This window comes from Vombatus ursinus, unplaced genomic scaffold, assembly GCF_900497805.2.
Source record: "Vombatus ursinus unplaced genomic scaffold, bare-nosed wombat genome assembly UNPS02014832.1, whole genome shotgun sequence".
NCBI lineage: Eukaryota > Metazoa > Chordata > Mammalia > Diprotodontia > Vombatidae > Vombatus > Vombatus ursinus.
Genome location: NW_020954610.1, coordinates 40,000,050 through 40,015,035, shown reverse-complemented (window position 1 = coordinate 40,015,035; position 14,986 = coordinate 40,000,050). Strand labels below are relative to the sequence as shown.

At 38.0% G+C, this 14,986-nt stretch overlaps 1 protein-coding gene across 2 annotated transcripts in view; it reads left to right on the top strand.

Annotated features, from left to right (window-relative positions):
• The window catches only part of PIP5K1B (phosphatidylinositol-4-phosphate 5-kinase type 1 beta), a 329,210-nt gene that overhangs the window by 284,179 nt on the left and 30,045 nt on the right, over positions 1 to 14,986 (top strand). Inside the window, exon 14 of one of the 2 annotated variants that reach the window (XM_027839282.1) lies at positions 14,058 to 14,175. The exons of the other annotated variant lie outside the window; for it this stretch is intronic. Within the exon in view, the coding sequence (XP_027695083.1) occupies positions 14,058 to 14,175 (118 nt within the window). The remainder of the gene's footprint in view (positions 1 to 14,057; positions 14,176 to 14,986) is intronic. 2 annotated transcript variants of the gene reach the window in all.

Below are 14,986 nucleotides of genomic sequence, written 5' to 3'. Positions count from 1 at the left end.
CTGTGTGACATATTTCATTCTATTTTTGAAAGTGTTTAATCATTAATTAGTTCATCTTGATGTTCTTTTAAAGGTGGAATTCCATAAAGTCTGGCACGTAGACATGTCTGGTCAAAGTCACTTCTTCAGTCTTCAGAGAGTTCCTAAATACCAGACAAGGGCTCAGTCAATGGAGCCAGAATGCTAACACTTACAGGCATTTTAAATATACACTCCCAAGTCCTGACAAGATTTTACAGCAAATGAGGTAGATAGGTCTCTCTGTCCACCACTTTGAATAGAATAATGCTTTCCTTCTTATTCTTATCAAAAACATGCTGGTTTACTACTTATTTGGCTAAATCTACCATAATCAAAGAGCTCCATATTACACTATATTACCTTCAGGGTACTATAATCTTTGAGCTTTAAAATGTTTCTATTCCTTATAAGAAGGTCTATGGTAGGAGGGAAAAACAGCTCATGGGCATGCTTGTATACCTACTCAGTATTAACCTTGAGTTTAGAATGTATGTAGGAAACAGCAGTAGTAGTAATAGTAATAATAATATGCATTTGTGTAGTGTTTTAAGGAGTTTGCAGAGTGCTTTGCAAATATTATTTTATCCTTACAACAACCCTGGGAAGTAGGTGTCATAATCATTCCTATTTTACAGATGAGGAAACTGAGTGGTTAAGTGATTTGCCCTGGGTCACACAGCTATCCAAGTGTCTCTGGTTGTATTTAAACTCAGGTGTTACTGAATCTACATCCATTGTACCACCCAGCTGCCCCTAGTAGAGTGATGTGTTCAAATCCCAGCTCTGCCTCTTCTACCTATACTGCCTTAGGCAAATCACTTGATCTTTATAGGCCTCGGTTTCCTCATTTGTAAGATGAGATGGCTAGATTGTTAAATGACTTCTTTCATCCCTTCCATCTCTAGATCTGTGCTCCTATCTAGGATCCTGTGAACGCAATGGGAGAATGAAAATCAAATCCAATTCATCTGCTTAGTGAGGCAAATAGCACAAGCCCTTAAATTTCCCAATTCATTCCAACAATCCTGAAAATTTATCTTGATTTTTACTTGTAGGCTTCTCTGCCACTGTTGGCACTGGGGGCACTCCATCCACCCATTTCCAAACCACATATTGTGCTATTGCTAATGACTTAAGACAGTGTTCATGGAGCTGTTAGCCTCTCTAGCAGAGACAGCCAGTTTCCATAACATTTGCTGATCGTTCAAGTCAGAGCTTGAAATCAGTCTGGTAGTGTTCTAGTCATGCTAGAGAAGCCGACTGTCAATCCACTCCATTTTAAAGGTAGCAGGCCCATGAAAAATCAATCCTGCTTAAAGTTTTCCAATAGCCACGATCCTGCTTGCAACTTGGTAGTAATTGAAAAACACACACACACACACACACACACACACACACACACACACACACAAAATGATGATGAAAGCAGAGTTTTGTTGTAATCCAGTTGAAAACTATTTTCTCTGGTGACTTCTGAGATTGAAAGCTTATAATTATTTTGGTATTTGACAGACAATGCCGCTAACGTACTTAGGTATGGTCACTTCAACTTTACACCTTTTTGTCAAATCAGTGATGAACTGTTATGTCCTGAAGGCAAAGGCTCAAATTCTGATTAGATAGCCCTACTATAGTATAGAGGACCTTTACTTCAGAGTTCAGTATATTTTGTAATTAGCAAAACAGAAAGGAGCCATCTTCTAAAATGTTATTGTTGTTGTGGATATTTCTGACATTTTTGTTTGAGAACCCAGGATATAAATTTATGCAACTATCTGAAGAATGAAAGTTTTTTTTATTCATAAGTTCATTACTAGAGATAAAAAGATGAGATGGTGGTTTTTCCAAAATGGTGAAACTGTGGTTATAGAGTCAGAAGACCTAGATTCAAATTCTAAATCTATTGTTTACTAGGTGTGACTTTGGGTAGGCAAGTCTCTAATGAGGAATTGCTCAGAAGAGGTAAAAAGGTAGCCATCCTCTGATGGCTTTATAGGAAGATCTGGACAAGAGTAACAAATGATGGGTAAGAATGGTTGATTTGTGACCTGTTGCTTTAAAAAGGATTACAAAGATGTGAGGTTCATTAAAATGTATGAAAGTAGGGGCAGCTAGGTGGCACAGTGGGTAGAGCACTGGCCCTGGAGTCAGGAGGACCTGAGTTCAAATCTAGTCTCAGACCAGACACTTGACACTTAGTAGCTGTGTGACCCTGGGCAAGTCACTTAGCCCCAAATGCCTCACCAAAATTATATCTATATCTATATCTATCTATCTATCTATCTATCTATCTATCTATCTATCTATATATATATATATATATACATTAAAGTACCAAGTATGTGTGTCCCATTGCAGTTAAGGAAATGTCTGCCTCAGATACATTTGCTCTGGGAATTCTATCATTGAGATGCTATAGGGAAGGATAATTATTTGGACTGAGCACTCTGAGGGAGAGACAGGATGCATGTGCCATTCATGGCCTTGACTACTGTTTCCCTTCAGCTTTCAGTGGAGATGTCCAGAATCCTGAAACCAAGGGCCTTTGGAATAAAGATGCTTCCAGCCCTTGCCTAGAACTATCACCCTGGGACATAGTGCCTGGAGAAGTACAATCTTGAATCTGCAGGTCCTATAGCCCCACCTACTGAACACCTAGAAAAGAAAATTCTTCCCACCCATCTAATAGTTCAGCATTAGAAACTAATGATTTTATCACTGGAAATTACATTCAGGAGTCAGGAAAATCCGAGTTCAAATGCGGCCTCAGACACTTACTGGCAATGTGACCCTGGGCAAGTCACTTAACCCTGATTGCCTTTAAAAAAATTATATTCAAGAGGCATTACACATACGGAAAGTTGGATGGAACAGTCTCATGGTCCTTAGGGTAGAGTGGAAAGAGCTAGAAGTATCTGTATTCCAAAGAGTCTTAGCAAATCTCTACTCTGTTCGGGCCAGAGACCACCATTGGCTCCTCCCAAGTCCTTGCTGACTCCATTAGCAACTTTAATTTCATTTCATTGGAAATAACAATGTTGGCAATGAATAGTTTGTTTTACTCACTGCATATCAACTTCAAAGTGCCATTTGTCCCGTAAGAATCTATTGTAGGCAGATGATTTAGCTTCTCAAACATTAGATTATGCTATCTAGAGGAACAGAAGAAAAATTAAACCCATGCTTTGGACCAAAATGATCAAATGATACTAAAAAGAGATTGCTACTATTTTTTTCCTTGTTAGAAGTTGCAAATTTCACTGTCTTAAAAATAACATTCCATCCCTAAGCAGAATTAAGAAAATAAAGAAAAGCGTGCCAGCATTTTGGTGTCTTAAAAAAGAAGCACTATCACTGATACATTGCTCTTCAAAGCAATTAATATCTTTTCTGGCCTCTTGAACTGGTTTGGAAATGTTCTCTGTACTATATCCAAGAAGAGAGATTGCATCAAAGAGTAGTGAAGAGCTTCTACGCCTTGGGTGTAGAAGCATCATCTTTGACCCAGAAGCTTGAAAACTCATGCTTATGACCATTAATATCACAGCCCAGACACACACACACACACACACACACACACACACACACACACAAACACACACGGCAGCTCAGGAAAGGGCCAATTTAACCTCTTGGCTGGGACAATCAGATTTCAAATGAGATCTCTGATTCTGGCTACTCAGAACTTACTCCATTGTAGTCATCCTCCTCAAAGATTAGCATTTTAATGACTGGCAAATGACTGGCATCGTAGATACTTGTCAAATTGAAATGAACTGAATTGAATTGGCATGTCCAGAAATCCTAAAGAACTTGGGCCACCTTGAAATGGAATTAAAGTACATAGCTCTGGAATAAATAACCAATCCATCAAATCAATACACCATTGTCTACCTTTGAACTCCCTTTCCTACTGCTGCTCATGCCCAACCAAGCCCCAACGATGAGTTACTTCCACCAACCACCTTCTCTGTTCCTACTTCCCCTCTTCCCAGCCATATCTTTGCTGCCTATACTCCCACCAATCCTTATGTCCCTCTTTACTCAACCTTGGACTTCTCCTTTGGGTCCCCTGGCCCTCATAGGTTAGCTTTCACTTTATCTTGTACAGGTCTCCATACCACTTCCCAGCCATCTTCATACCATGCCACCTCCCCCACTCCTTTCTAGTTCCCCTTTATATATGGTCTTCCCCCATTCGAAGGTAAGCTTTTTGAAGGTATAGAATATGCTTGTATTTATTCCAGCACTTGGCATAATTCTTGGCACATAGTAAGCAAGTATTTAATAAATGCTTTACCTAGCTTTCTACCTATCTATCTATCTACTGAATCACAATTGTGCTGGCTGGGTCTACCACAAATTTATGATATCTAATCTGAACTGCTTATTCGTTGCTGTATAACGGTCCTTTCATTTTGTCCTGATAAGGGGGTCTACCACAGCATCTACAGTAGGTGTTCTAAGCTGTCTCCCTTCTCTTGAGAGTCAGCATGGTACAGCAGAACCTAGAATCAGAGGGCAGGGTTCCAACCCTGACATTTAACTATCCTTGTGACCTTGTACAAAAAAATAACTTCCTTCGGTCTCACCTTCCTCTCTTTGAAATGAGATTATAATAAATGGCCTCTGGAGCTCCTGCCAGCCCTCGAGCTATATCTGATGACCTAGGGATAAACAAGTATCTACAGGTATAGATGCAGTTAGACTATGTTCATGTTTGGGTTATTTTTTTTTGCCTACAGTAAAGAAATCTTCAACACCCTCTTATATAGTGTCAAGTGATGTTCTAATGAATCTGTCTGTGCAAGCAGATCTAATCATAAGCACAAACAGGGACAAGCAACTAACCATCTGGTGATCAAAGAAACACGACATGTATCCTGTCTTACTTAAGGAAAGAAAAGACCATGCTAAAAGAGACGGAAAGGACAGGATGATTGGGAGGGAAAGAACTGAGGTTAGTACCGCATGTTCCCTGAACATATGCGGCAAGAGACAGGCCATAAAGCATTCATTAGTTTTGCAAGGGGAAATCTGAGTGTTCCAGCCTGGGAAGATTATTGATGACTCCTCTCAGCATTCCTGCAAGGCTAATGTTGGCTGATGAGGCCAGACTAATGCTGCTAGTAACAGAAATAAGCATTTTTGTAAATGACAGAAAAGCCCATGTGACATCAGAGGGCCATTAGTGTCTGCCTCTGGGAGAACTCTGACTCAGACGGATTTTAAAAACAAAAAACTTGGTAGCCAGCACAGTGTGTATTATATTATTCTGCCCTCCAAAAGAAGCAAGGAAAGGTAGAGTTCATGTAACTAGAGGCTTTTCTGACTTCTGCAGACTGGGGTGGGGGGTTTAGAGTTTTTGGTCATTTCTCTGCTTACTGGGAAGGCAGGCAGTGTGAAATGGTGAAAAACTTACTGGATGTGGGTAAGAAGACCTGGGTTTAGATCCTGTCTTTGCTTCTTTGATACCTGAATGATCTTGGACTAATCACTTCAGTTCTCTGGGCTTCACCATCTGTAAAGCGAGGGGTGATGGATGAGTTGATCTCTAAGGTCCATTCTAGGTCTGGATCTCTGTTCCTATGATCTGTGAGCCTGTGGAACAGCAGGACTGGGAATCATAAACTGGCCCCCATGCAGTTAGAAATAAATTATGTTTGCCTTTGCTTCAGATTATCTAGCTCGTTCTGAAGCATGGGGCTAATGGGCATGGGGAAACAGGATTCTGTAGGTTGGAAGCACCCACTATATCTGTTAAAAATCTGATGTCCAAGTTATATAGAAAATTGGTTTGAAAAATAGAATAAAAGCTATTCCTTATGTGAACTAATGCTGAGTAAAATAAGCAGGGCCAAGAAAATAATATATATATATGATGACTACAACAATGCAAATGGAAAGAACAACCACAAAACAATCAAAAATAGATGTTGCAAAAGTATAAAAAACAAGCAAGTCCCTAAATTAAAAAAAAAATCTGAAAAGACATCCCCACTCCACTCCTTTGTAGAGGTGGAAGGTCGGTGGGTATAGAATATTACATTTATTTTTAGACTTTTTCAATATATTGATCAGTTTTACTTGCTTTTTTTCTCTTTTTCTTTTTTTCTTTAGAAAATATTTGTTGTAGGTAATGGCTTTCTGGAAGGGGGAGGGAGAAAGGTAATAGAGGAAATTTTGGCAATATAAAAACAAAAAGCATCAATAAAAAAAATTTAAGGAAGAAGAAGAATCTTTTCCCAATGGATGTATGACCCAAGGACATGGACAAGCAGCTTTCAAAAAAAAAAAATGCAAGCTATTGACAACCATAAGAAAATGCCCCAAATCGCTAATAATAAAGAGAAATGAATACACATTAAAATAATTTTGAGGTTTTACCTCACACCCATAAAATTAACAAAAGATGGAAATGTAAATGTTTGAGACACTCTAATACACTATTGGTGAAGCTGTGAATTGGTTGAGCCATTCTGAAAAAAATTTTTTTTGGAATTATGCTATTTTTTTAATCAGTAGACTATAAATACCCTTTGACTCAGTCTAACACTCCTAGGCATATACCTCAAGGAGGTAAAAGATAGAGAGAAAAATCCCATATATACAAAAATATTTATAGTGGCACTCTTCATAGTAGCAAAAAACAAGAAGGAAAGTGACTGAATAAATCAGGGGTACATGAATCTAGTGCGAAATTATTACACTATAAAGAATGTGGAAGATTCAGAGAAACTTGGGAGGAGTTGTATGTTCTAATGGAGAATAAAGTGAGCAGAGCCAGGAGAAACATTTATATGATGTCCACCATAAAGGAAAGTAACATCAAGAGATTTCAATACTCTAACCAGTATAATAACCAGTCAGCTTCAGAGTGAAGCATTCCCTCCTCTCAGAAGAGAAGCTTCATCAGATTAGAGATGCAGAATGGGATATACACTCTCAGACATAGGCAAGTCAATTACACAAATCATTGTGCTGATTTGTTTTGCTCATCTGCATTTAGTGCAATGAAGGATACTTGAGGTGTAGAGGGAATCACTGGGAGGTGATAGTAATATTACAAAAAAAAAAGAAAATCAATAAAATATTTTTAAAAGAAAAGATTAGAAATATCCAGTATTAAGAATATTCAGTTGTGTTACTTCTGAAAACTAATCTTTGCATTCTAAATGTATAAGTAAACAGTAAATGTTATGATCTTGTCAATGGACTTCCTGGTTTTTCAGGATAAAATCTTCCTGTGAGAGAAATGGCTTGGTGGCTTATAAATGACTACCCCAAAGGGAAATCTTGGAATCACGAGACAAAAGTAAACTAATATTAAATCCAAATGGGCACATTGCCCAGGAGATCAGCTGAACTCTTAAAAAAAAAAAACCCTGCCACAGGGCAGCAGCCAGAATATTCCCAAATGCCAGAGCTGATGAGAAAGAGGACTCTAAATTGATCAGTAGCCTAGACACACAAATGGAAACCCATTACGGAACAGTTTGCCTGTCTTATCTCTGGGGATGGCTATAAGAAAGGAAGAATTGGCAGTTGGTTTCTCACATACTCATAGTCAGATTCAATGATTTACTTATTCCTGTGCTTGATCTTTTTTACTTTAATTATTCTATTTTATAAGAATATTTTAGTGAAAATGAATATGTGCAAGTCCATCCATACACATTAGAGCTGTGTTTCATAAATTTAGCTTTAAACATCTCCAAAGTGAAAGTCTTTCTTGATTCAACACGTATTTATTAAAAGATAGATAGCTAGGTGGTATAGTAGATAGAACGCTGGAATTGGACTCCGCAGTGCCATAGTTTGGATCCTGCTTACTAGCAATCCATTCAGTCCTTCAGTCAGATCCAACTCTACATGACCCCATGGACAAACATAGGGTCTTCTTGGCAAAGAACCAGAACAATTTGCCATTTCTTTCTCCAATGTATCCCTATTTTACAAATGAAGAACTGAGGCTAATAGGGACTTGCTTAGGGTAACACAGCTAGTAAGGGTCTGAGGCCAGATTTGAACTCAAATCTTCCTGCCTCCAGTCCCAATGTTCTATCCACTGTGCCACCTAGTAGCCCCTACTAGCTGTATAACCCTGGACAAATCATATAATCTCTCTCAGCCTCAGTGTCCCCATTTGTAAAATGAGAATAATAATAGTACCCACCTCAGAGTTTTGTGGAGATCAAGTCAGATAACACACGTAAAGAAGCACTTTGCATACCTTAAAACAACATATAAATATTGGCTATTATTATTATTAAACACCTACTGTAGTAAAAGATACTTTAGGGGGCAGCTAGGTGTCACAGTGGATAGAGCACCAGCTTTGGAGTCAGGAGGACCTGAGTTCAAATCCGGCCTCAGATACGTAACACTCACTAATTATGTGACTCAGGGCAAGTCACTTAACCCCAACTGCCTCACCAAAAAAGAAAAAAAAAAGATACTTTAATAAGTGATGGAGATATGACAACAGAAATTCCTTACCTTCAAGGAGATTATGTTCTCTAATGAGGATATAACATTTATATAGATAAGTCAATAAAAGGAGGGAGAGTGCTAGAATAGAATTACTAGGAAGAACCAGAAAGGCTTCATGTAGGAGTGGCATGGACCTGAGCCTTGAAGGAAGATAAGATAAAGATTTTAAGAGGTTGAGGGTAGGTGGAAGACTATGCCATATTAGAGAGACTGCCTAAAGGGGTGAGAGATGGAATGACAAGTTTGGGGATTATCTCTATTGGATGAGCTTAGCTGAAAATGGAAGAAATAATTTGACATAAACCCAGAAAGGTAGTTGGGAGCCAAATTGTGGAGGGGTTTAAATACTAGGCTGAGGAGGTTTTAATTTATCCTAAAAAACATAGAGGGCTATTGTGGTGTTTTTTTTTTCTGAGCAAAGGAATGATATGGTCAGATCAGAACATCGGGAAAATTATTTGGGCAGCTACGTGGAGAAAGGATTAAAGAAGGGAAAGACTAGAAGGGGGCTGTTGAAATAGTCTTAGAGTAATAGTGATGTAAGGAGAAAAAAATTGACTTGAGAAATACTGTCAGAGCAGAATTGACAAGACTTGTCAATCAATTGGTTTGGAAGGGAGAAAGTCAAGGATGATTCCAAGATTGCAAACCTAGGTGACTGGATGTAGGGTGGTGTTCTGCACAGAAGGAGGAATGTATGGAGGGAGGGAGGGTTAGGAGGAAAGATAATAGCTTCTGTTTAGGACATGTTGAGTTTAAGACACCTATAGAGACATACGGTGGATGATAACACATTTATTAAGCATTTACTGTTTGCTAGGCACTGTGCTAAGTGCTAGAGATACAAATCTAGGAAAGCAAGATACTCCCTGCTATCAGGAAGCTTATATTCTAATGGGAGACAACATCACATAAGGAATGGAAGGAGGAGATGTATGAATAAATTACTGATTTAGATAAAAGATGACTTAAAGGTGTCTCACTAATTTAAAGGCAAAAGTTTTTATTTTCTCATTGTCTTGTTTCTGATCCAGTTGGTATTTCAACAATACCGGTTGCTGTACAATAGTTTTCTTTTTTTTTTTTTAATATTTATCTATTTAGTTTTAATTTTCAACATTCGCTTTTATGAGACTTTGAGTTTTAAATTTTCTTCCCCTCCTTTTTCCTCTCCCTAAGATGGTGTGCAATCTAATATAGTCCATACATGTACAATCATATTAAACATATTTCCACATTAGTCATGTTGTATAGAAGAATTAGAACCAAAGGGGAAAACCACAAGAAAGAAAGGGGAAAAAAAAAAGGAAAAACAGTATGCTTCGATCTGCATTCTGATACCATAGTTTTTTCTCTGGATGTTGATATTATTTTCTAATATAAATCTTTTGTAATTGTCTTAGATCTTTGCATTGCTGAGAGGAGCTAAGTCTATCAAAGTTGGTCATCACACAATGCTGCTGTGTGCAACAGTTTTCAAAGTAATATCTACTGCAAACTCATGAATGACTTAAATCCAGGAAAGAAAATAGTTGTGAGGGCTCATAACAAGAGATTGTCAACTGAACCAAATGATACTTTCACCTCTTTTAAAAATGAGACAAGAAGGGGCAGCTAGACGGTGCAGTGGATAGAGCACCAGCCCTGAAGTCAGGAGGACCTGAGTTCAAATCTGGCCTCAGACCAAACACTTGACACTTAATAGCTGTGTGACCCTGGACAAGTCACTTAATCCCAATTGCCTTAAAAAAAAAATGAGATAGGAAGATTGATAGAGCTAGTTTTTCATCAGAGGCAATTGGTGGTGGGCTCACTTGGGATGTAGTGACTAGGGGAAAGAAATCCAAACTGGGGTACCTTTTGCTACTGAAAAGAGAGGAAGCATGCCCTGAAACTTGATTGTCATGAGGGCAGGATCAGGGGTCAAAGAGAAGGTATGCCCTGGTACAATATTGTCGATGCTTTTTATATTTTCTACCTTGGACAAATCTCCAGTTACCTCACCCTAGTTATGACTACAGAAGTAGATAAAGGAGGCCATGTCTGCTTATGTCTCTAAGAAGCAAAAGTTTGTTTTCTATTGTCCTAATGAATTTTTATGGGGAAAAATGAATTGAACCAAATGCAAAATATACCTTTCCTTATTCCAAAATGCAATTAAATTATTTTGTTTGGATTCAATTTTAAAAACAAAAGCATCAGTATTTCCCAATCATTCATCAAATATCTAATGTAAGGGAAGAGATTTCAAGCCAGAAGGATATTAAACATAACCAAATCCAACCTCTCTCATTTTACAGATGAGGAAAGCGAGGCCCAGAAAGATTAAGTAACTTGTCCATTGTGGCATAACTAATAAATGACAGAGTCAGGATTCACATTCAGGTCTTCTTACTCTAAATCCAGCCTCCTTTCCACTATACTATTTATTGAACACCTAGAGTATGCAAGGCAAGCTGAAGATAGATAGAAGCATAAGACAAAATCTATACCCTCATTAAGGAGGCAGTGCAGCACAGTGAAAAGAGTGCTAGCTGTGAAATCAGAGATCTTGGGTTCAAATCCTTTCTTTAACTCTTACTACCTGTATAAACTTGGGCAAGTCACTTAACTTCCATGAGCCTCAGTTTCTTAATTTGTAAAATGAGGGGGTGGACTAGATTACCTCTGAGGCCCCACCCAGCTCTAGATCTATGTCCCTTTAAAAAGTTTATGCTATATTTTGGGAATAAAATATATATATATATATACACACTATTGGATTTCAAAGAAGAAATCACTTTCATTTCCAAGAGAAAGCGGGATTTAAAGTAAGCCTTGAAAGGAAAGTAGAATTTATATAAATGAAGGATTGTTTTTGTTGTTGTTGTTGTTGAGTCATTTTTTTCAGTTGTATCTGACTCTTCATGACCCCATTTGGGATTTTCTTGGCAAAGATACTGGAGTGGTTTGCCATTTCCTTCTCCAGCTCATTTTACAGATGAGGAAACTGAGGCAAACAGGGTTAAGTGATTTGCCCAGGATAACACAGCTAGTAAGTGTCTGAGGCAAGATTTGAACTCAGGTACTCCTGATTCCAAGACTGGTGTTTAATCCACTACACTTCCTTGCTGCCCTTAAGCAAGCGATAGATGGGAGAAAATATATGTACTATCACCAAGACTACAGATACTGTTCCTGTATCTTTAAGAGCCAAATGGAATGTTGAGGAAAAGGCAGTTTGAGCTGACATTTGGAAGTTACAGGTGAAAAATGCTTTATTATGGGGTGTTTTTCTCTATGAAGTCAAGACAAGAATATGTATTTTTAACTTCTGAGCTGGGAAGATTTAAAGAGAGTTTGTGGAAAAGACAGAAGGTCAGGAGGAAAATTGTGCAAGAACTATCTTAACTATTATATTATAGAAATCTGTTATATTATAGGGGGAAAAAAACATAAAGAGAAGTCTATGAAAAGTGTGTCTGGTGAAGACACTGTTTTTCTGTCAGGACTGGAAAAAAGCCGGAGAAGAGAGAAAGGAGATGGAGAGCTCTTTTCTGATGAAGCTTTTAACAATTTTATCTTATAAAGCAGATTTTTGAAGAGACTTAACTTGGCATCTTGAGAGAAACTAAATGGTGTGGGACTATGTTTTCACAAGTGAAGAGAAATCACTTGCCTTTTTGGTGAGAGTTTATGGCAACCTTGGCTGTGACATTTCTCATCACCAAAATATTATGAATAATAATTTATGTCTCAGTTATCACTGAATTAATTTGTTAATAAATTCCATATTTAGTCATTTAAATATTTAAGCATGAAATTAAGGGGTTTGCTATGCACAGAAGTATAAGTAATTACCACTGGGGAAGGTTTCTCCTTTTTGTTAAATAAATAATTTAAATAAATTTATTAAACAAATAGTAATTAAGGAACTTGGATAGAGGCTTGAGCTGATTAAGTAAGGAGAAGGAGTTTGCTATTTTACTAATTAGAAAGAAAATATCCAAATATACTAGATTTCTCTAAAGCATGGGATAATACAATTAAATATGGGAACAAGTTAAATAACAGGCTAAGTACCTACAAGTGAGCGGTCAACCATAGTATAATCTTGGACACATGAGTAAAAGTACAAAGGCAGGAAAATGTAAGGCAAATTTGGGGAGCAGGAGGTAGACAATCCTGGCTGGAGTGGAGGGTTTTACATAGGGGACTAGTGAAAGAGAAAGCTGAAAATGTAGGTTGGGACCAAAGGACCTTGAATGCTAAACTAATAAAGAGAAAGACATGACATGATAGTGGTGGTACTGTCTATATTAAGCAGATCCTTTAGTCACAACAAAACTCAAAGGTTTTTGAGTGGGGAAGTATTTTAGGAAGCCTAATGTGGTACTAATTTCCAGTATATATCTGAATATAGAGAGTGAAGGGAGTACATCCCACAAACAATCAGGTTGACTAAGGCTGATAGCAGTGAGAAACGAATATGAAAGTGAATCTGAAAGAGATTCTAAAACTATTGATGGGACTTGATGACAAATTAGGAGTAAGAAAAGGAGTCAAAGATTCAATTCAACAAATATTTATTAGGCAGTGGGGAGCCTAAAGAAATGTTTGTTGAATTGAAAGATGACTCCATCCTTAGGGAAATTTTTTTTCCTATATCACAACCCAAGAGACACAGGCACATTAGTCCAAAAGTACTCATTCCCAGCTATCCATGAATCTTCTCCAGTTGCAATCTGAAAGAAAAATAAGTGAGATTATATGATCAGGAGCCGAAAGTGAGATCTAGTATGAAAAAGATAGTTTTATAAAAATATGTCTTTTACTTGGAAGCTCTTTGAAGAAGCACAGTATGGTCTCTTGGGGTATGTCCATTTCACACAGTGGGCATTCAGTATAATTATTCCACTTAGAGTATGTGCAAAGGGGTGTGTGTGTGTGTGTGTGTGTGTGTGTGTGTGTGTGTGTGTAAGTCAAGTCAACAAGCAGGCACTGTGCTTTGCAATAAGAATACAAAGAAGGGGAGCAACTGAAGCCTCTGCTTTCAAGAAGGTCACAGCCTAATGGGGGAGACAACATGCAAATAACTATGAACAAATAAGATAAATTGGAGATGATCTTAGAGGAAAGACACTAGCATTAAGGGGAGTGGGGGAAAGGCTTTTTGCAGGTGATATTTAAGCTTGAAGGAAGCCAGAGAAGCCTGCAGGGAAAACAAGGAGGGAAAGAATTGGAGGCATGGGGGACAGACAGTGAAAATAGTCAGGAGATAGAGTGTCATATGTAAGGAACAGCAAGGGGGCCAGTCACTGAATCATAGATAATGTGGAGGGAATAATATTTAAGAATACCAGAAAGGTAGAAAGGAACCAGGTAATAATGGGTTTTAAAAGCCAAACAGAAGATTTTATATTTGATTCTGGATTTAATGGGGTGCAGATTTTCTCCCTTTTAGAGAAGTAACCTCATTACATCTTACTTTGTGGTGTTATTTTTCTTTTCCTCTTGTTTGGGGTTAGTTATGTTCACTGTGCTTTCTCCTCATGTGTTTTCAGTAAAGGATTACCTTCAAGTTCCACTTTCACATTAGAAGACAGTGCCATCTACTTGACTTCTGAGCAGAGCACACTGGAAACACAGGACGATAATGCCTCTGTGTTAGACGTCTATCTAGTAAGTTGTGTTTGCCTTTTTCTTTCTTCCTGTTTTTTTTTTAAACTCCAGCCTTATCACTTAGTGGGTCCAGATCCCAGTTTACACATGGGCACATTTCATAAAATTAGACACCCTGGATTTGTTTGTTGTAGTTTTATTTCTTTTACTTATTTATTTATTTCTTTTTACTTTTAGGCAATTGGGGTTGAGTGACTTGCCCAGGATCACACAGCTAGTAAGTGTCAAGGTTTGGTCTGAGGCTGGATTTGAATTCAGGTCCTCCTGACCTCAGGACCGGTGCTCTATCCACTGAGCCACCTAGCTGCCCCTGTTTGTTGTAGTTTTAAATGAACATAATGACATACCAAGGCTGGTCTTAAACAAGTGTATTGTTTGGAGTCCCATTTTAGTCTTCAAACAAGGTCAGTCTCCCCAGTTTGTTCACTCAGAGCACAAAATGGACAGTCAGAAAATACAGGTGAGACATTGATTTGCTGAAGGACATTAGCAAGATCATCTGATTCTAATTGTAGTGAACTTCTGTGATAAGCCCATTTTTCTTAAGAGTGAAAGGTCCTTCCTTGGAATCCATTCTACCCATTATGTCACATAATTTGGCTCTCTGTAGCCTTAGGGTACTATTCACTAAGCAAGTTGTGAATGTTGCCTAGAAAACTATTTTAATTGTTTTCTGCATAGAGAGAGAGAAAGAGGGAGAGGGGGAAAGAGAGACAGAGACTGAGACAGAGAAGAAAGGAGGGAGAAAAAAAGGAAGGAAGGAAAGAAAGAAAGAAAGAAAGAAAGAAAGAAAGAAAGAAAGAAAGAAAGA